The sequence below is a fragment of the Dermacentor silvarum genome, chromosome 10, assembly GCF_013339745.2.
Source record: "Dermacentor silvarum isolate Dsil-2018 chromosome 10, BIME_Dsil_1.4, whole genome shotgun sequence".
Taxonomy (NCBI): Eukaryota; Metazoa; Arthropoda; class Arachnida; order Ixodida; family Ixodidae; genus Dermacentor; species Dermacentor silvarum.
The window spans coordinates 105520843-105540716 of record NC_051163.1 but is presented as its reverse complement, the minus strand read 5'-3'; the positions used below and the strand labels follow the sequence as shown (position 1 = coordinate 105540716).

The 19874-nt window shown below is 45.9% G+C and overlaps 2 protein-coding genes across 2 annotated transcripts in view; both read left to right on the top strand.

Moving 5' to 3' along the window:
• Positions 1 to 19874, top strand: part of LOC119431736 (uncharacterized) — a 182981-nt gene that overhangs the window by 79543 nt on the left and 83564 nt on the right. The window lies entirely within an intron of this gene.
• On the top strand, positions 448 to 8232 carry LOC125940801 (uncharacterized). The gene is made up of 4 exons (XM_049657384.1): positions 448 to 612; positions 4934 to 5054; positions 7113 to 7394; positions 8040 to 8232. Exons 1-4 carry the CDS (start codon positions 608 to 610, stop codon positions 8229 to 8231), a joined length of 600 nt encoding a protein of 199 aa, XP_049513341.1. The 5' UTR covers positions 448 to 607; the 3' UTR covers position 8232.

Genomic DNA, 19874 nt, shown 5'->3' with positions numbered 1-19874 from the left:
TGATGTTATCGCTGTTATACTAATATCACCGTCGTTTTGCTGTGGTCGTGACGCACGGACTCGTGTACAACTGGTTGACGTACACAAAAACGTTCGTTCACGTGGTAATGCTTTGCAGAAACCTAAACGGTGCTGAATAGCTAGCTGGCTGCAAATTACTTCGCATAACACCAATTCCCACAGTGCGTGGAATCAGAAAATTGCGGGGGATGCTTGGAATCTTCTAAGAATGTGAAGGCGAAAATCAAGTCGGACACATAGCGATGTGGAATGAAGCTCTGAGCCCACGCGGCGACGTATACAAGGCGCGCGAGGTGAGCTCGCTCACTTTTTCTGTACCTCACAGCGACCTTGAAACATAGAGATTTAAGGCTTTCGCCGTAATAAATTTTCTTGTGGTTCATGGACAGGCAACGTAGGTCATCAGAAAGCCCAGTATTCACCGCAACCGGTTTTCGTCGTCCGCTTTAACACGCAGGCCATATCTGTATTTGCATCACGGATTACCAACGGAACAGTTTTCCTTGGGCTCAGGCTGAAGGATAAAGGACAGGACCTCTCTTCAAAGCCCAAGCTGGCCAAGGATGTCTTCGAAACGGCGAAAACGATGAAGTAGGTGTCCAGTTTGTGCACGTAATTGTTACATTGTGGGGATAACAAAAGCAAAACAAAAGAAAAAAAAAGTTGTCGCAGTTTCACCTGAAAGGTGAAGCATCAATTGCGATAGCAAATTTGTAGAGAGCTATACGGAGTAATGATATTAGCTTTATCAGCTGCATAAACTTGGACATGCAGCAGCACCGGCAACACGCGGAACTGTTGTCGACGCCGTCGGCGTTTTGCCCGCGTTCGCTCAAAATGCGTGCGGCGTTGGTGACTGTTGCCGGAGCCTCTCATATAAATAGGCACTTGGTGCCGCAGCTAAACGTCGCCTCCCTTCCCTCCCTCTCCCCCCCCCCTCCCCCACGGCCTCTCGCGCGTCGGAAGAAGGCGCGTTTGCTCTACATATATGGTGATTGTAAAGGAGAAAAGAGACGCCTACTTCTGCAGCCCTTAAGCGAGCACGGCGCAGAACGCGCGTTTGTTCTCCGCCGTGCGTTCACTCCCCGTGAAAGCGCGCGCCCCTCGCGCCCTTTCACTCGCACATACAGCGTTCGGCGCGCGGCGACGATTTCATCTCCATTGACGTCATACGGAACCTCACGGCGACGGCGACGGCGACGCCGACGGCAGAAATCTGCTTTTGAGTGTCCATATAATTGCTATCGCAATAAAAACTAAGTCCAGCGAATTCTGCATTCAGAAATTATTGAAAAAAAAAATGGGCAATGCGATACCGTACGTTGGCATAACACAGTGAAATTATAGTATTCCTAAGATCACTTCGCCACATTATAAGAACTTATGCTGCGAAAAATAAACGTACCCAAAAGCCTGTAGGTATTGAGTTTGATTTGTTTGTTCTGAGGGCTTGAGAGATCTCTGCCTTTTATCGGCATTTGCAGCCGTAAAGCAACATTACAGGCAACGTAAAAAATGAAGACAACGGACTCACGCACGTCCGTGCCACCACAGTGGTGGTGAAATGGTAGAACGTCTGCCTCGTAGTTAGGAGGTACTGGCTTCGAATCTGGGTTCCTCCGGAAACCCACAGGTTTTTCTAATGTGTAGAGATGTACAATACCCGGCGCTATGTTGTTGATATGGGTGCTTATCTGGAAAGGGGACCCTATAGAAATTTGCACAGGTCTCTGGGCACCCCCTGGCCCACCATAGTGTTGGTGAAATTGTTAAGGATCTGCCGCTGCCGTGGGAGGCAGGTGCCTCGAAAGGGGGCCTTACAGAGATTATGTGCATGGCCTTTGGGTGCCCCTTGTTCAACCACAGATGACCTTGAAGTACATCCGCTTTAAACGTGGGAGGTAGACTAGAGCTGCCGCTGGGTACTCAGCGGTGAAATAGGTACTAGCACGCTCCCGGCTAGGTGATCGGCCTTTATGGGACCTCTACTCTTTAGAAAGGCGTGTTTTCCCCCTAGCCGTGAGCGTCCCCACCTGATAGATGTATTCGGACACCACATGGGAAATGATGGCCATGTAGGAGCAGCTCAAATAACTTTTTGAGATTTGTGTGGTGCTCGATTGTCTTGGTTCTTGCGCAGCAGTCATAATGGTCTGTACGAACCTCTCCCAAGCAAGCCGATAACTTGAAAGCCAGACGTCTGTCCGGAGGGGGGGAGGTAGCTTGCACCCGTTTTATAAACCGGTGGTTGTCCGGCGGTCGGGATCAAACAACGCACCTACCACAGCCTGGCCGCGCCTGAACACGAGACAAAATTAACGCCGTTATTTTTTTTCATTGTAGTTGTATCCTTGCAAAACTAGCAATGCCCACTGAGCAGCTGACGCTGCCACATAATGTAAAAGTCAACTTCCAGCTGGGTGACTGACAAAAACGGCTTCAGTTTGAAAACGGTGCAAGGAAAACGACATCGAACATTACTCTGTTTTTTCAACAGGGGTACTTCAATCTCGACGTCATCTTGGTTCCCACTGTCGCGATCGAGATAGCCGTCTTGTCCTTAAGCAGCTCAACTTCCGTGCTGTCAGTTGCGATATAAGAAGTCGTCCTTTGTGGGGACTCGCTGCAGCTTTTCATATGGTGCGAAGCAAGTCAGTTGCAGCGCGCAGTTTTCTAATAAAATGGCTACCGGAAACTCCATCGCTGCGATCGTTGACTTACCATGGGAGTGACGGTTAGGACACGGATTCGCATGTTCTTTCGTGCTTGCGACTTTAACCGTTCTTGCGGCTCTGCTTAGTGTGCTTTATATGTCTTCGTTGGCCTAATGTTCTAAGCCATAATATATTTTCAAACGCAGATATCAATAAAACTGTATGCACATCCTTCATCACTGGGAATCGCTGCATTTAAAATGCATTGTTTTTTTGTTAATGCTCCATTTGCAAACTCGCAAGTCCCGTTGAAGCCAGAAGGATAAATTTTGGGCAAGTCCATGTGCTAACTATAATTCCATCCAAAGGTGACTGAACCGAAAATTTATGCAGTTTCCATAGAAACTAGCGCCTGAGTTCTCTCCAGTAACTGTTTTAAGACACTCTGTCATCCGAATAACGAAGCTCGCCGCCTCGCCCTACGTTCTCATACTACGATTGTCGCACACAACCATCGTAAAGATAAAATGTGGCGTGCGTACGTTTTGTTCAATTTGTAAAGGATGTAACAAATCGCGATGCTGCTTTGAAAAATTTAAGCGTACGTCACGAGTTGTGTGTTCGAAGAGGCAATACGTTGCTGAACCTGCACTCAATTTCTGTTGAAATGTCTTCTAAAAGAATATAAAATGCTACTAAAATGTGTTCGAGTCACGGCACTAAATGTTGCGTCTCGAAAAGATTTCTAAAATACGAAAATACAAAGACAGTTTAAGTGCAGTCTACTCTCGTCAATTTCATCTCGTTTAATTCGACTTCTCGCTCAATTCTAAGCACTGAAAAGTCGAGATACCATTTTCGGCTGTACAAGAAAAGCTCATTTAGTTCGAACTTGAAAGCATGTCACTTCTGGTAATTCGATCCCCACGAAGCACCGGGGCCCCTTTTGGCGCGCGGCGGTTACTGTAAGATTAAGGAGCACAAGAACTATGCCAGACCTAGTGCTTCCGTAGGTGTAAAGCAGCTTTATATAGCTTTATATAAATATGTTTTTATTTTTAATGACCGACGCTTACTCCGCCCGTAAAGAATTCCGCTGTTGATTGTTTTATGGTGTGTCACGCTGAGCCAGTGCTTTAACATCTCGGAGCTGTTAATTAGAGTATGAGCAAGAAACAAAAAGACATTACAGACTACTTGAAACACTACAAAAATAATCTAATTTGTTCATTTTGCTGTCGTTTAACATTTCGACCTAATCTAACGGCCTCGCAAGGGTCCATTTACCAGGTGTTGACTGCATTATTTTGAGTCGGCCATTTAATATGTGCACAAGTCTTCATTTTATTGCTTTAGGAGAAAATGGGAAGGTGCTTATTGAACTTCATTGAAGATGCACTGGTTACGCGGAAATAATCTTGCAGAATAATGCGCGCAGTGCCTATCTGCATCTAGTTGTTTGAATAAATAAGTGTCCCTTATTCGAATATTGCACCGTACTTGCATATTCAAGCTTGGAACCGTCAAATTTATTTCACCTACATATTAAGTTGGCAACCTCAAGCACTTGAAGCATCCACCAGCCAATATGAAAAAAAAAAGGTACACTGCTGCCTCGCGGAGCTTCTGAGCGATTATGTAGCTCTAAGACCGGGTGTCCTTTAGATGTAGCTTAAGAAATTTCTTGTGGCCCAATATGGGCATAAATATAGCCTCGTATTGTAACTCCATTCGTGAACACATCATTTTCTGTATTGATACAACAATCCTAATTCATGCGCTTTCGATAACTGCAGTACTCAATCTGGTATCCTTCATTGGAAATTATGTTGAGGAAAGTAACTACTTAATAAAGAGGCTTTGTGTAAATACACGACACACAAAAACAGCGCTAGCTTCTTGATTTGCACATGTTTTGAGCTGAGTGTGACTTCTGATTAGGTTAGTGCATATCTAATTACCAGCCGAACACAGTTAAATTCCTTGCCATGTAATTCCTAACGTATAACGCATATTCTATAACAGAGTTTCTCATGTAATCGAGCGAGTGCCCCTTCCCCCTGGTCGTACATAGTACAACAAACCAATTGCTAAATGACGAATTACTAAACTAGATCCTCAAAACGTCTCCTTGACTATCTGTGCGCTCCATAGCCAGATGTACTTAATGGTAATCAAGTTGCTTTATTTTTTTAATGTGGGGCCAAACGAGCGGTAAATATTTCTCCGTAACGTACACAAGGCTGCTTTTGTCGCAGGGTGAAACTGCTTGTGCTAGTGACGCACAACGTCAGAGACATGGACAAAGCATCGTGCATCTCCGAGCCGGTCAGCTCGTGGTCGTCCAAGGCCTACAAAAATACCACAAGGCCCGCCCTAGTAGGTCACTCGTTGCTGCTGACCTATGAAAGGAATTATTTATTTTCAATTCTTTTCAAATTTGTGGGCGATATAAAAAATCATAGTTCTCAAAATGCATGTTCTTTAAAGAGGCATTTATCCACTTCGTTAATGCGTTAAATTTTTACTGTGCGCTTTGCCAGCTGAGTGGCAAAATAAGTGCTCTTGTAGTTAATTCTTGTGCTAGGTTTGTTGATACAGAATGCTCATGAGGCAGAGAATATTGTGGTAGAACTCGAACTGAACAAATTCGCTTCTACTGCAGGCAGCCCACAAAAAGAACGCGACGAAGAGTGCTGGAGCTACGTTACTAAGCGAGCACTTTATTGGCAACCATTAGTTACACTACTGCTTTCTAATGATGTCAACAAAACAGTAAACAAATAATATAACACAGCAGCTATGTTGTTTCAGCGAAACAAACATGGTGTCAAAGTGTGCCAGGTATTTCACACATTACTTGCTTTTAATGTGTTGTCGCTGATAAGAACGCATGACACTGCAGTACTGAACAGTTGGAAATAGCTTGCCACTCAGGCCCACTTGTTTGCGTGACGACGAGACTGAACAGGCATTGCAATCACTTGCCAATCCGCGTCTAGTACAAGAAACGCCAAATAAATAATAAAGTTGCTCACAACTCAGTCAGGTTACGACCATGCCCCTGTATGGTCGCAATTTCTCACCGATTTTTTCATCCCGTTGTCATAGAAGACAATGTGGCTATCAGTACGGTTACGCAGCTCTTGAAGGGTGGGAGGGCCAAATAGGCGGGCCAACCGGAAATGTGTCAGTTCACAATTATCATTCGTTACGTAAAATCGAACCTACCAAAGACCCTATTCAACTTGAAGATACTTATAGGTGAGTTTTAATGTGTGATGTAAGTCGCAGTGCATTTGAAATTTCAGGCCGAATGACAATATTGCGATTTGCGTACGACGGCTACAACGGCGCCAATTTCGCAGAATGTTTTTCAGTGCGATTATTATTAAAACATTACTCATCTTCATGAACTGTTGCTTATTTCCCCAGACAACCCAAGCGGAACTCGGCCTTACTTATTTACACTTTACATTGTTACGGTGTGCTCGCGTTAATGAATATGTCTACACAGTAATGTTCTGTGCTAAATTAATTACGAAACCACCTTTGTCGCCTACAACGCAGTTGCCTTATAATACCGTTATTGCGCCTTGAAATTTTACATACTCACCGTGGTAGCTCAGTGGGAATTATTGGCGTGTCGCTGCCGAGATGCAGGTCGCGGATTCATTACACCGACCACGGCGGTCGCATTTTGACGGGGCGAAATGCGAAAACACTCGTGAACTTCGATTTAGGTGCAGATTTAGGTCCGGAGTAATTTCGACCACCCGAGGTGGTCGAAGTATACTCCGGAGTTCGTCACTACGATCGACTTGCCTAATAATCAGATCGTAGTTTTGGCTCGTGAAACTTCCGTGCAGATAGCCCGTCCTGTGCATAGAACTTCTTAAGGCACAGTGTGCATAGTTGTGCACGATAAAATAGGGCGTGGAGACGTTTATTACGCCTCGCATACATCTTGAAACACCTTTCAGTGAACCTATGCTGAAAGTATTTAGAATATATATGCGTGACGGGTTTCAGTAAAACGAGTCAAAAGCTAGGTAGACGGCTGGGTGTTGGCTCTCGGTACCAGTGTATCGTGATGCGGGTGGTTCACTTCTTTTATTGTCATTGCCAATGTTTGACACGAGACGCATTTTTCAAGTAGCTGGAAAAGTGCTTACCAAATATCGCAGACGTACAGCAGTCAATGTTCTCAAATATAACGTTTCTGGAGGAAATTCTCGCAAAGAATCTGCATTTTCTAAGCTTGATAGACTCACTGAAGAATTGAAACATATTAATACGTTCTCCTGCAGTATGATTTTAAATAGTCTGAAGATGCAAGAAATGTGTTGAAAGTAAATTTTAAATGGAAATAATCAATTGGCTCGTGAAGTGAATTACGTGAGACCTGTCAAAGGACTGGCCTGCGGCTGCGCGCAGGAGCATATCTTCAAGTTCCTCGAGGCCGGTCTGCGTGGTGAGAAGGAGATCGAGGTCACCCTCTCCTCCACGCTCGTGTTCGTCTTGTTCCGCATGAAGAACCCGGTGTCCAAGCCGCTCAAGTTCGGGGAACCATGTGTTCGAAACCACAGGATGTCCATGGAGCGCTACTGCGTGGACGGGCCGTCGAACGTGCAAATCCACGCCGACACTTTGAGCGCAGTCGGCTTCGACGGAGACAGACTCTTTAGCTTCGAGAACGCCGAGAGCATCGCGAAGAAGGTGGGCAATGTCCAACATTTGAGGTCATGCAATAAGGCAATAATTCTGATCGTGAGAAAGAAATTTACAGAAGAATAAAATTGGGTTGGAGTGCATACGGCAGGCATTGCCAAATCTTGACTGGGAGCTTACCGCTGTCCTTGAAAAGAAAAGTGTACAATCATTGCATTCTACCGGTGCTAACATACGGGGCAGAAACTTGGAGGTTAACAAAGAAGCTCGAGAACAAGTTAAGGACCGCACAAAGAGCGATGCAACGAAAAATGTTAGGCCTAACGTTAAGAGACAGGAAGAGAGCGGTGTGGATCAGACAACAAACGGGGATAGCCGATATTCTATAGTTGACATTAGGCGGAAGAAATGGCTCCTCCGTCGCGAGGAGCCTCACGTGCATTCCCGCGCCAGCAAACGCTATTGGCGCGCAGCGAAGCATGGGCGGAACACCCAGTGAATCGTAGACGCGGAATGTGCGGAATGATAACTTTTGTTGACCAAACTTCTTGCGCAGCTTCCACAGCGTTTACTGCTACGTATGGAACGGAGTATAGTGGATAAACGATGTTTTTGTCTCCTTAGCGCCCCTTTAATCCTTAGCTAAGGACGTGCTTGGCTTCGTCAACTATCTTTACGCTGCTTGCTTTGTAGATGCGCCAGTTCGTGATGCCACTCGACGACAAGGTGTTCCGCCGAGTGGGCTGGGCACTCTTCGACCTCGCCTTCGAGGTGTACGACGCCGACTCCTGTCGCGCCAACGAGACCACCGCGACGAAGTTCTCGCGGGTCGCCGTCGCCAAGCCCATCTTGAGGGAGAATAGGATGCGCAAATTCAATAAATGATTGAACGACTCGTGGCTTGCTCCCTTAGTTGCTGCGCAACAGAGAGCTAACACTTATATTCTGGCGTTTTACGTTCCGGAGCCACGATATAGTTACGAGGCACGCCGTGGTGTGAAGCACTCCGTATTACTTTTGACCTCCTGGGGTTCTTTAAACGTCAGCCGAAAGCTGGGCGCGCGACGTTTTTTGCGTTTTGCCCCCATCCGAATACGGCCGGCATGGCCTGGATCGAAATCACGTCCACTATCGCATTAGCACAACCCCGCAGCCTCCAGACTACTGCGGCGGCTGTGTCGGCTCTACAGAGTTTTCTACAAATGTTGTTGTGGAGAGTGCCTGTGGGAGAAGCAAGCGTAGCGGTTGTACCAGCACAGGAATGATTAGTATGTTTGATATACAGTATAGGGACGTGCATAAACTTCGCCCTTCTGTCTCCAGAGGGCACGGTGTCGTGACTCACAGATAGAGAGAGAGAAGCAATCAAAAAGAGGCAGGGAGGTTAACAAGACTGTCCAATTTGCTGTCTTACACGTGGGGATAAAGAATTGGGGAGTGAAACAGGCAGACAGAAGAGGGCAGTCTAAGTCATTCGCACGCACTAATAAAGACAACGTAGGCAATGTTGGGCGCTCCAGTTTGTCTCATTCAACTACTGTAGAACTCTTGTGACTTTATGGACTGATCAGCTGCGAGGTCAGGCTCCCAGACCTCTAAAGGCCTTGCTGTCTGACTCATCCTAGCATACGGATAAGGGAGGGATCGGGGTGAGAGAGAGAGGGGGGGGGGGCTCTCTGCGCTCAGTACCGAAAGCTGGCATGTTGAAAAAAAAAAAAAGGGTTGGCAGGGCCCAGGGACCCCTCTCCCCCACACTTGTGAATCCGCCATGCAGGGGTGCGCCTTGCTTTGGTCACTTCACTTCGTCAGTCATACTCACTTGGTCAAAAACAATCCGTAGCTTTCAGTGCATTTTCCTCCATAACCCGGTGTATCCCAGTTTCATTTGAGTTTAAAGACGAAAGGTTATTTCTGTAAGGCGCCGAAAATCGTTGTAGACCTGCTGGCCAAAGGCCCAACAAAAGCTTGCGCCAAGGACATAAGCCGTTTGCAATTCAAAACGACAATTCTTTAGGCAACACTGCGGAAACACGGCCAACGAAAAAGAGCTCTTGGATGAAAAGTTGAATGTAAATATAAAAACGTTTCATCTTGCTGCTGGTTTGTGCAAGGAGCACAATAAATGCAAGTACATTAAAGTTCAGACGTGACAACCAGTTCGAACAAAGTAGAGATTATGAAGTAATGAGAGGTCTTGTTAGGCATGCTAATAACTCTAACTTCTAGTGCATAATGATTTTTCGCCGTAGTTGTTTCTATAGCTAATCAATCACCCAATTGCATGGGTAAAATTGCGGCAGAAGCAATGTCAGGATGACTTTCGACGATAATGCATTAGAGTTTAATCAATATATAGCGACACGAATTATTGCAACCGTCGAAACGAGGTTTGTATGGGGCTTGTACTGCAGCGAGACTTCTCTTTCGCACTTCCTCATAGACACTCGGCGCCATCTAGCGCCACCACCGCGAAGTCTGAGCGTGGCCTCCGAAATGCGTGGCGCGCTGGTGCGTGGGAACGCTGAGAAACGCGTCGTGCGGCAAACCGGTTCCTCTTTCTCGCTTCTTTCTGGACACGCTGCGCCATCTAGTGAACACTGCCGAGAAGTCCGTGCGTGGCCTCCGAGACTAGAAGCGTGGCCCGCCGGTGCCTGCGAACGCTGAGAATGGTTACTTCGCTTGCCGCACACGCATGCAGTGGCGCATATTCAGTGACCCAAGTGGGCGAGAGGTTCGTTGCAGAGCGGCACATGCGCAGTGCATTCGTGGCGCAGCTCGCTAAAGCGGTGGCGTGAGAGGCGCTCACTGAAAAGAGGCTCATGCCCAGTGCATTTGTAGCGCAGCTTGCTAGTGCGTCGGTTTGCTGCCCTTGAGAAACCCTTAGGACGTGGGTTCGATTCCACTCAGGATCGGAGAAATATAAGGAATATTTTTCGTCGTCGTAAAGCGGCACGCACTAACAGAGGTGCATGCCTGGTTACCCAAGTTGGCGTCAAAAGCGGTTTGACGCTAGAAGATTGGTGTGAGGTTCTGCATGTCACACAGACCTTGAGAACCGTGGTGTATTTCGGAGACCGCTGCAGGCAATGCTGCAGTGGATAAAGACGTTCTTTTTTTATTTTAAATGTAGAACATGCGAGGTTAGACTACGTCGGTGCCGGCTATACTGAAATTCCTAATTTGTTACTTAAGCGACAATAAAGAATAAAAGAGAAGAAAATGTCAAAAAGCGCGATACACCACAAGTACACAAAATTTATCTCAAGCACGGTCACCAGCACCGAAAACACAGTCCATTAACTGTGGGATGGTCGCCCATTACACAGAAGTGAAGGGGTCTATACAATTCTCTTCATATATATTCATGAAGACAAAACTACCCTGGCATAACTTCGGTAATAAGAGACACAATGTAAAAAGCATAACAGTAATGTCATTTATAGACCTGTTAGATGCCTATATAACATTATTCTCCACTAACAATCGCGAATGACACTTACCGCACGCACCTGCTTTTCAGGACATGGCAATGGTCTAAGCACTTTTTGTGTGTGTAGGAAAAAGGTTATGCTGAAGACGATGGTTATGTCCCGTATGAGTGCTTGGTGCTGTGGCAGCAAATGAACCAGAGCCGGATCATTCGCTCAAGCCTTCTCGTTTTACATTGAAGATGGTGAGCGGATAGTGAATTAGGGGGCTAGTTGGTGCGAAATTTTATGAAATGGCCAGCGCTGAAGCGGCAAGGAATTGAAGGTGAGTACGGGTACAGGAAAGACGCTCACTTGCAGTTACGTATGTAGACATAGAGGCTAAAAGTTGGTGGCACATACCCAGTCTGGTGGATTGGCCAAGATGTTGATTCCTTTTCAACAAGAAGTGGGTAATTCAATACAAAATATGAACGAAGAAACGTGAAAAAAAGTATCAATGAAAGCTTCAGTACAAGTAGACAACAATCAAGAGATATTGCAGATAGTAACTTTATGAAAATGGAGGAATAAATGACAGCAAAAAAAAGCTAATCGAAATTAATTTGTTAGAAAGCAATTGGAAACATTAAGCTGTGATTTTATAATAGTGATCTTATTGACTCTGCAAGAAAATCTTGGATGGGGTCGCCAACTTCGGTGTTTGTGCCTAAGAGTGAATAACCCCAAAGTTAGTAAATTTGGAACATTTAAATCTAATCTAACATGAGTGATTGGTGTTTCTAAGGTTCGTTCTCACAAATTAGAAGAAAAATGACAAGTAATAAAAGATGTTCCATTGTTTCATGTTGCCCCCAAAATGAACATTCCTGTGAGGGTGCCAGAAACGCTTTGTGTAAGAAAAAATTTGGAAATGGTGTTCGACAGTATAATATAAAATAGCGACTGCAAGTATACACGTCTGACAAAGCTTACAGTTGCGAGGATGTGACAACGGCTGAAAATCTGAGGAGTTTGTTAGATGTGGGGTGGTGAACTTCAGGCAGAATCATTTGTCTCCGAAATCTAGCCCCTTTGATAAAAGCTGATACCAGTAGGATTTGAATAATCGCGTCAATCAAGGACGCCTTCGCCAATGAATCGGCAATGTCCAGAAATAGGCCCTTCTGCCGTCTAGAAGCTAGTCGAGGTTGGCGGTTCTTTGTCTTGCGTTGCATTTAGGGCGCGGCGTCGGGTCACTGCTGTGTCAAGTTGTCTCAGTGATGCTACCTCGTGTTGTCAAGTCCTCATTAGACAGAGTTTCCTTATCTTTGAGGCTTTGTTTAGATGGCGGCGTGTCGTCGCTACGTCGGCGGATGGTTCTTGTGGCTTCTTCATCGGTGACGCGGTATTTTGAAGAGCAGAAACCATACCTCCATCGGTTGCTGTTTGCGTTTTAGGGATAATGGCTAACGGACCTGCTACGGGTAGGGGCCGTGTAGGGTCGGCGCCGCGGCGAGAGGTAACGCCCTGGTGACGCCGAACGGGAAGGTCTTCGAGGCCTTCACTGAGTGGCTGCGAGATAGTCGGTGACGTCTTGTGAACGTTCGCTTAGCTGTGGACGCGGCGCTTTGACGCCGAACCGTCGTAGTCCCATCTCGTGGTATGAGCATCGGTGGTACACATGGCCAGCTTCTCCGCAGTGATAGCAAAATGGACTGTGGTCAGGAGTGCGCCGTACGTCCATCTTCCTTGGGACGTTGCGCGGACTCGCAGGCGGGTGGGCTGGAGGCGGCGGTGGCAGAAGCTAACAATGGAATTGTGGCGTGACAGGGCCCTTGCACGTGCCTGGAGGCGGACCCTGACGGCGAGCAACGGCAGCGTTGGCCATCGCTTCAGGCTGGGGCTGTGGTGATTCCGGCTCAACTTTGGGAACTCGTAATGACCACCGGATTTCTTCTCGCATGACGTAAGCGATCGAGGCCTACTGAGGCTGCGACCTCGGGAACATCCTCTGTATCACTTAGCGCACAATTGCTCAGATGTTCTCGCACACAAGTCATTGATGTCAAGTGTTCGGACCTCGTACTTCGGCGTAACCAGTTGGCGATCTGGTGCGTATTTCCGGCGTCTTCCCGATGGCCGTGGCGATGGTCTTCGGTGGGTAGCGAATTAGTCCGATCAACAGGCCTTGCTTCACAGCCCTCATCAGGAAACGAACTTTCTTTTCTTCTTGCATGTCATGGTCAGCATGACCCTGACATCTCCTCAGTGAAGATGGTGACTTTATTTAGCTAGCTGTGCTAGAGGCTCTATAAGCACTTCAGCCCTTTCTCTCCGTACGACGCTTGTAAAGGCCTGAAGAAAGCTGCAGCAAAAGGAGTGCATTGACGTTGAGGTTGACTCTCGATCCGAGCAGAGAGATTCAAAGAGAAATAGACATGAGCGCAGCTTGTAATCGCAGTTCCAGTTGTTGAATGTCGCGACTCGTTCGTAGGTCTCCAGCCAGATTTCTTTGCCTTCAGCTGATGATCCGCAGAAGGTTAGGGGCTCCCGAGGTTGTTGCAGCAGAACAGGCGACGTAGGAGCTGTAATCGTGCCCACTGACTTGGTGTTTGTCTTTATGGTCTGCTCGGGTAGAAGTCTATGCTCGGGGGGCAAGTTCTGTAGCCTGCGGCTAGCTCGATGGTCCATGGCGAGGTTGGTGCTTTCTCAGGGGTTTGGGCTTCGATCACGGCTTTGCGGGGGCGTCCGGTACATGAACGTAAAAGTATCTCCACCAGATGTCAAGTTGTAGTGGCGGTGAAGAAGCAGTCAGTGGTGAAAACTTTGGGCAATGGTTTATTGGGCGAACTACTGCCCAGAAATACAAGTGGCCCTCAATACACCACGATAGCGGCGAGCAGTCAGTGATCGCCGAAAAGCTGATCTGCGGGCCAATCGCGTGGGCTTTTATACGTGATTCGTCTAAGGTTCCAGCATAATCGCTGGTGCCCGCGTGCCTTCCAGAAACTACTGCACAATTCGCGTCGCACACACAATCAGATTACACAAGATTCGGTGACAATAGACAACAGAGAGCACCATCGATTACATTAGATAAGTTTCCGATACATGCAGGCGCGTCCTGCGCCGAGCGATAACGTTGAAGATTTGTTTGCCGGTGAAAAGCGATCAGCGGAGAAAGATAAACAAGTTCACTTGTCAATATTTTAAAGCAAGCAGCTAGATATCGCGCAATTCGAGATTAAAATTATATTCTACGGTTTTACGTGCCAAAGCCACGATTTGATTTTGAGGCACGCCGTAGTGAAGGACTCCGCAATAATTTTGACCACCTGGGTTCTGTAACCTGCACCAAATGCACGGTACACGGGAGTTCTTGCATTTCTCCCCCATAGAAATGCGGCCACCGCGGCCGGGATTCGATCCCGCGGCCTCGGAATTAGTAGTGCAGCACCATAGCCACTGCGCCACCTCGGCGGGTCAACTCTAGGTCCACGCAACTGTTTTCTTCTGTAGCACCTCGCTACCGTATATGAAGTTGTGTCATGCCCCAGATGTAATTATGTCCATAATATACGTGCCGAAATCGCCACCGTGTAATTTGCTACCCCTTATTGAGGATAATGGGCAAGAATTTCTCAAAAAACGCACATTCGATCATGTTCGTGGTCCATCGTGCAAAGAAAATGGTTGCCCTATGTTTTGGAGAAGAAAAATGCTTGTTTGTTATTAGAGTCCCATAGCACCAGTGTAAACTATAATCTTCAGCATAAAATTATAGAAATTATTCTTGCCTCTCTGCTTTGAAAATTAGTCCACTTTCACATGCGCATAAAACCGAGCAAAGAGTAAAAAGCCGAATGGTAAAAACAGCTTCACCGAGAATGGTAAGCAGTGCAAGTTGTTAACAGTTCTTGATTACGGCAACCACGACAAGCTGGCCCAAATGAAAAAGGCGGTACAACAGAGACAAAAAATTTGCCCGGTTTTACTAGCGCGCTTCATAGATTAAGAAACTGCACGCGCATTAATTTATCAGCGACACACAAAAAAATTTGTTACATAGTCTGGTGCGTTTACGTCCCTAGAATAAAATTGCGATTAGTTAGAATTCGCGCACATTTTTTACAACCATATCGTGATTTGATTTTTTTTATTCCCTGCACTTTTCGCATGTAAGTAGCCTAAATGCAGAAGTTACTACGTAAGGGCATTTTTATATGACCGATGACAACTTTTATCAGCAGTATTTTTTGAGGGAAATAAAGAAAAGTTGCAGAATAAGAATTTAGGGTGAACTGCATAGTTATTCTCAAATCCGGAGCGTTTTCTGGATTCCATTTTCTTAGTTTCGAGATGACAAAATGGGCTAATTTTGTTGAATCAATCAAACGCTTTTTCTTTGCACGAACATGATGAACACGGGGATTGAATTTAGTGTTTCGTCCCTACATTGTGTCGCGCACAGCACCAAGTCAAGCCAGGCAAAATATTTTCCAGCTCACGCCAGCCCGCGTTCAGCTAGGAGCGCTTTTCGAGGAGGAAGGGCCACGTGAGCGGCGTGAGCCAATCGGACACCCGCGCCGGCGGCGCACGGAAAAATAGTGCAATACTTTTCGCCTTTACTTTCCCAATGAAATTCTGCCATGACTGCATATAGTAGCTGCTACACCTGTGTTGGCATTCCTTGCCCAGACGGGCCTGCTCGACCGTCGCACGAAGGCTTAGATTTCGATAGCGGCGCCAACAGAAAAATAGCTTATACATAGAATGCGCCTGTAGGAAACACGTGCGAATATAAGTAAGAAAAGAAAAAGCTAATGAATTTTGCCGCCAATTACAAGCTGATTGCTATGATTAGGGCGAAGTTTTAGTGCTTCCCACAAATTAAACATAACTACAGCAAGCCTATGCGGTTCCAGTACCTCACTTTTACCTGCATGGCATTGCTATTGCGTCCCGTGATCATTGTTGCTGGCGTCCGTAGCTTTAAGAAGAACGCACAGATAAAAAAATTGGTTTAAAAATTTGTGCTCGCTTTGCATATAAATCCCCACATGTTTAGACACTTCAAATGCTAGGCTTTCAGTTGCACTACAGAAGAGGAGGCCCATAAAAAAGAACGGTATCTCTTCAAGGCTTCATCAATACTCTCTTCTCAGACGTCCTGTTCTTGAATGCGCTACAGTGGGTATGTGCCACAGTTGCCGTGGTCAACTTCGTTATCTTCCGCAGTCTTCTGATTGCCTGTTATGGGTGAGTGTCTCCTTCTTTGTTAGCTTCATTGGTATATTACAAAGCACCAGGCACAGCTCCACGCTACATTTTTGAAAAAGGGTAGTGCTTTACTGGAGGCGTACAGGATCGTATTGGTTGCAGACGCGTCTAGGAAGCAATACGCCGAGGTTGAGTGCCCAGGAGGTTTGATGACCTTCAACGCAGAACGCATGCAAGGTTACGACAGGAAGAAATAATGGCACACGCAGGCAGCGCTGTAGTTGTTTGCCAACACTTATTTGTGTGTCTTGATCTTTTGTGGGCTGTACCGTGCAGACGAGGTATCACCAAATCGTTCAAGCTACGACCGTGGGAGGTTTGAAATTGCCTCTAACTCAAATGTGGACCGCGGCTAAAATAGAACGAATTGCGTATGCATATTGTTTCTTGTTGGCAGTGAATTGGGCATACGTGATTGGACATGCACCCTGTCTGACCAACATTCTTACATTGAAGTGAAAATTTTGTAATACGTTCATGGGAACGGTAGCAAAATAGGCTAAATAAAGGGGAAAAAAAAGGTCCCGCTCGAGTTTTTTTTTGCAATGAATGGATCGTTTTTGTCACGCACTGACAGCAACTCAAGGGGATCTAAGCAGCATGTGGTTCTTCGGAGTTTTAATTCACTATCGTATCGGCTTAATATAATGGCAACTATTAATTGAAGATCATTTTTGTGCCACCCAAGTCAGGTAATCTGCGTTAGGCAGTACGTTATAAGGATACAGAACAGAGACCTGGCCTCAGCGTGAAGCGACACGTGAACATTTGTGAAATATCAGGAATACAGAATCAATAAATTATGTAATTAGCATCTGCGTCATTTCTGCAAACAGTTTTCTTGTTAGCTTTCTTCGATGTCAGTTTTTTTTTCTGCAAAAATTATGGCTCTTGAGGAATATTAACACCACAAAGGAATAAACAGTAGTATTCAACCCACGAAGTACTTCAACAACACGCAATGACAGTATTGGCAAAAAAGTGGCGCCCGAATCAGCAAATAAATACTTATGTAAGTAAAATTGCCATGCTTCACCTATAGCCAAATAACACACAAAATATTATCCCGGGGCGCTATAGCGTAAATCTATTCCAAACTTTTATATTCCATTTCTGCAATCAGCCTTCCACGATTGGTCAAATTTTTTTTTTTGGGGGGGGGGGGGGGGGCGTACGCACTTTGCTTGTCTGTCACGCGACGGCAGTAAAACCGCGAAAGCTCGATCCTCGTCTGATATGACGAGTATACACTAATTATGCGTGATTAGAGCGAACAAAAGAAGAAAAAAAGTTATTTGCGATCCTACGCCTTCTTCACTATCAGCCCTCCGCTATTGGTCAAACGCTTTCGGGTTGCGCCCACTTCGCCTTTCTAGCTGTCACGCGGCGTCACAAAACCGCGAAAACTCACCGCGTCAAAGTGACGTGTACGCGTTACAGACGCGATATTATGCCGAACGAAACTGGGGCCGCATTGACAAAGCTTTTCGTTCGTACATGCTGCTTGCGATTGGCCAGCCGCCTTCTCTTATGGTATGCCCAACACCACGATTGGCTGACACCTGCTTCTACGACCAGCTTTAGTGTGAGGACGTTTATGTGAATCCGGTGCTTCCTTTTTTTTTGGAAAAGCCGGAGACTGCCTCATTTTGAAATGAATAGAAGATGGCTGCCTGCATGTTTTGTCACTGGATTCTCGTGGCTGCCGGGGAGAATGGGTTTAGCTGCGTAAGATGAACGCTTTTGCGTGTCAGTATAACGCTGTCGAGCTATCTCGGCACGTACACGACATCGCCCTGCCAAATTTTCTTCGCCGAAGATCCGTGTCAGCTGCATTTTTTACCGTTCCGTTGCACGCCACCGCGACTTTCTACCAGACACTGGAAGCTAAGCTAGAAGAAACGGGCCAGTCACAGACGCCGGCACTACCCTCCTAATCAGGTTATCTACTTTCACTGCGCTAGTCCGGCGCCACCTAAACCCTCTTCACTTCCGCATCCATCTCGCCTCTAGTCAACCAATTAGATACGAAAACCCTGTCAAGAATAGCAATGCTATTCGCTTTGAAATCAAACAAAAGTGGCTTATAAACGAGGAGATCGTTTCATTGGCCTGTTCAAACACCACTGCGGGTCACCTCCCGATGCTTGCGTCGGTGGTTACTTAAGTTTGACGTCAGGAGCTTGGAAGAAAAACAGATGAGAATATTATTACATTATAGGGCCCCTGCTGGCAGAAGAGGGCCGGCTGTCGAACACCGTAGCTCTCATATTCCTGTATTCGGGAGCTATTTGCGTGGAGAGGAGATGCAGTCCAATGTTATGGGTGGAGCTTGAACTAAATGCTTAGGTTGCAACCAAGTATAGAGGGCACATTTTTCTCTTGTGCGCTTTACTGTTAAATCAGCGCTCACACAACAACACTTCGCGCTGACATTGCGATATAATATTGCGTCGGTCATTTGTTGTCGAAATGCGGAAGCAGTGCTTTTTATAGCGTGCATGCAGTGGGTCCCTCTGTTAAGGAGAACACTTCAATGTGATGCTCACACCTCGATTGCACTCCAGAGGCAAGGGACAGCTGAAGTTATGCTAATGCAGTCTACAGAAGCGTATAAAGGACCCAGTGCCACTAGTTACAACTGATGTGCTGCATGGCCAGGCGACTGCACGCATGCCACAACGAAAAAAAAAAAATGGCACTGAGACAAACAATTCGTGTTATAGAGTAAACAACAACAACACTAAAGAAAAAGATATACAGATTTCAAAACTGAAATTTCAAACACTGTCGATACCGGCGCCCATGTTCATGCTCACCTTACTTTCTTTCGTTTTGTCAACAGAGATGGGAACTGAGGAGCAACTAGAAATTGCAGGTGAGGCAGTCATACGTGCTATGGCGGATGTATGAGTGGCGAATCGTCATAATCATTGTCATCATCAGCCTATATTTATGTCCACTACAGGACGAAGGCCTCTGCCTGTGATCTCCCAGTGGCGAATACAACAATGCAAATATGAACACAGAGATCCGGTAGACCATTGCATGCCTTCCTTTTAAGTGCATGTACGTCAATGGCAAATATGCTGACCAGTACGAAAAACAGTAAAATGAAAGACACTGAGAGGTACAGCGGATCGCTCACTTTCAGTTATCTTTAACTGAGAATTAAGCATTTATAATTATATGTGTTTCGTCTGCTGATGTCGGGCATAAAGAGGAAATAAATAGCGATATTACAGAGGGATTAAATCTAGGATAACCGAAACCGCTCAAATAACAACCCAAAATGAAGGGACATATCCTGTGAGCCCGACCTACATGACATATGAAAGATAACCAACCTCTTTCTGAGACAGCAACAAATAAGTATTACTCACAGAGCCATGCCATAATTTTTTTTTGCTCGTTAACTTTATCCGTTGGTTTTTCTTGGTGTTTGTCTTCTAGAAGATTGGTCTTTATTTCTTTTCTCACGTGTGACGTCACCAGGCAAAGCATACAGTGTACGCCAGGTATTTCAGGACATAATTATGACTTTAGAAAACGCAAAGATAATTCAGACAAGAATCCAAATGTCTGTTTCCAATTTCTTAAATTGCTTCATTTGCCGCTGCTTTCTAAGCCCGTTGAAGGAAACTACATCGTCAGTTTCAATTATCGACTCAACTAGGCTTCTGTAACAAATGCATGTTCGGACTAGATACTGCGTGTTGATGTTGGGTGGTGCTTTCGCAACAGAAGTCTTATTCAAGTTTTTAGCTATGTGTCAGTATTTGTTGGTCTCTTAGTGACACAATAAATTACTAATTGAAGGTATTTTATTATTTTAAAG

What these genes read in the sequence shown, in the direction of transcription:
- LOC125940801 (XM_049657384.1), top strand. An exon ending in ATACCACAAGGCCCGCCCTA is followed by an intron (nt 5,055 to 7,112) that starts GTAGGTCACTCG and finishes GGCTGCGCGCAG; the next exon opens with GAGCATATCTTCAAGTTCCT. An exon ending in CCGAGAGCATCGCGAAGAAG is followed by an intron (nt 7,395 to 8,039) that starts GTGGGCAATGTC and finishes CTTGCTTTGTAG; the next exon opens with ATGCGCCAGTTCGTGATGCC.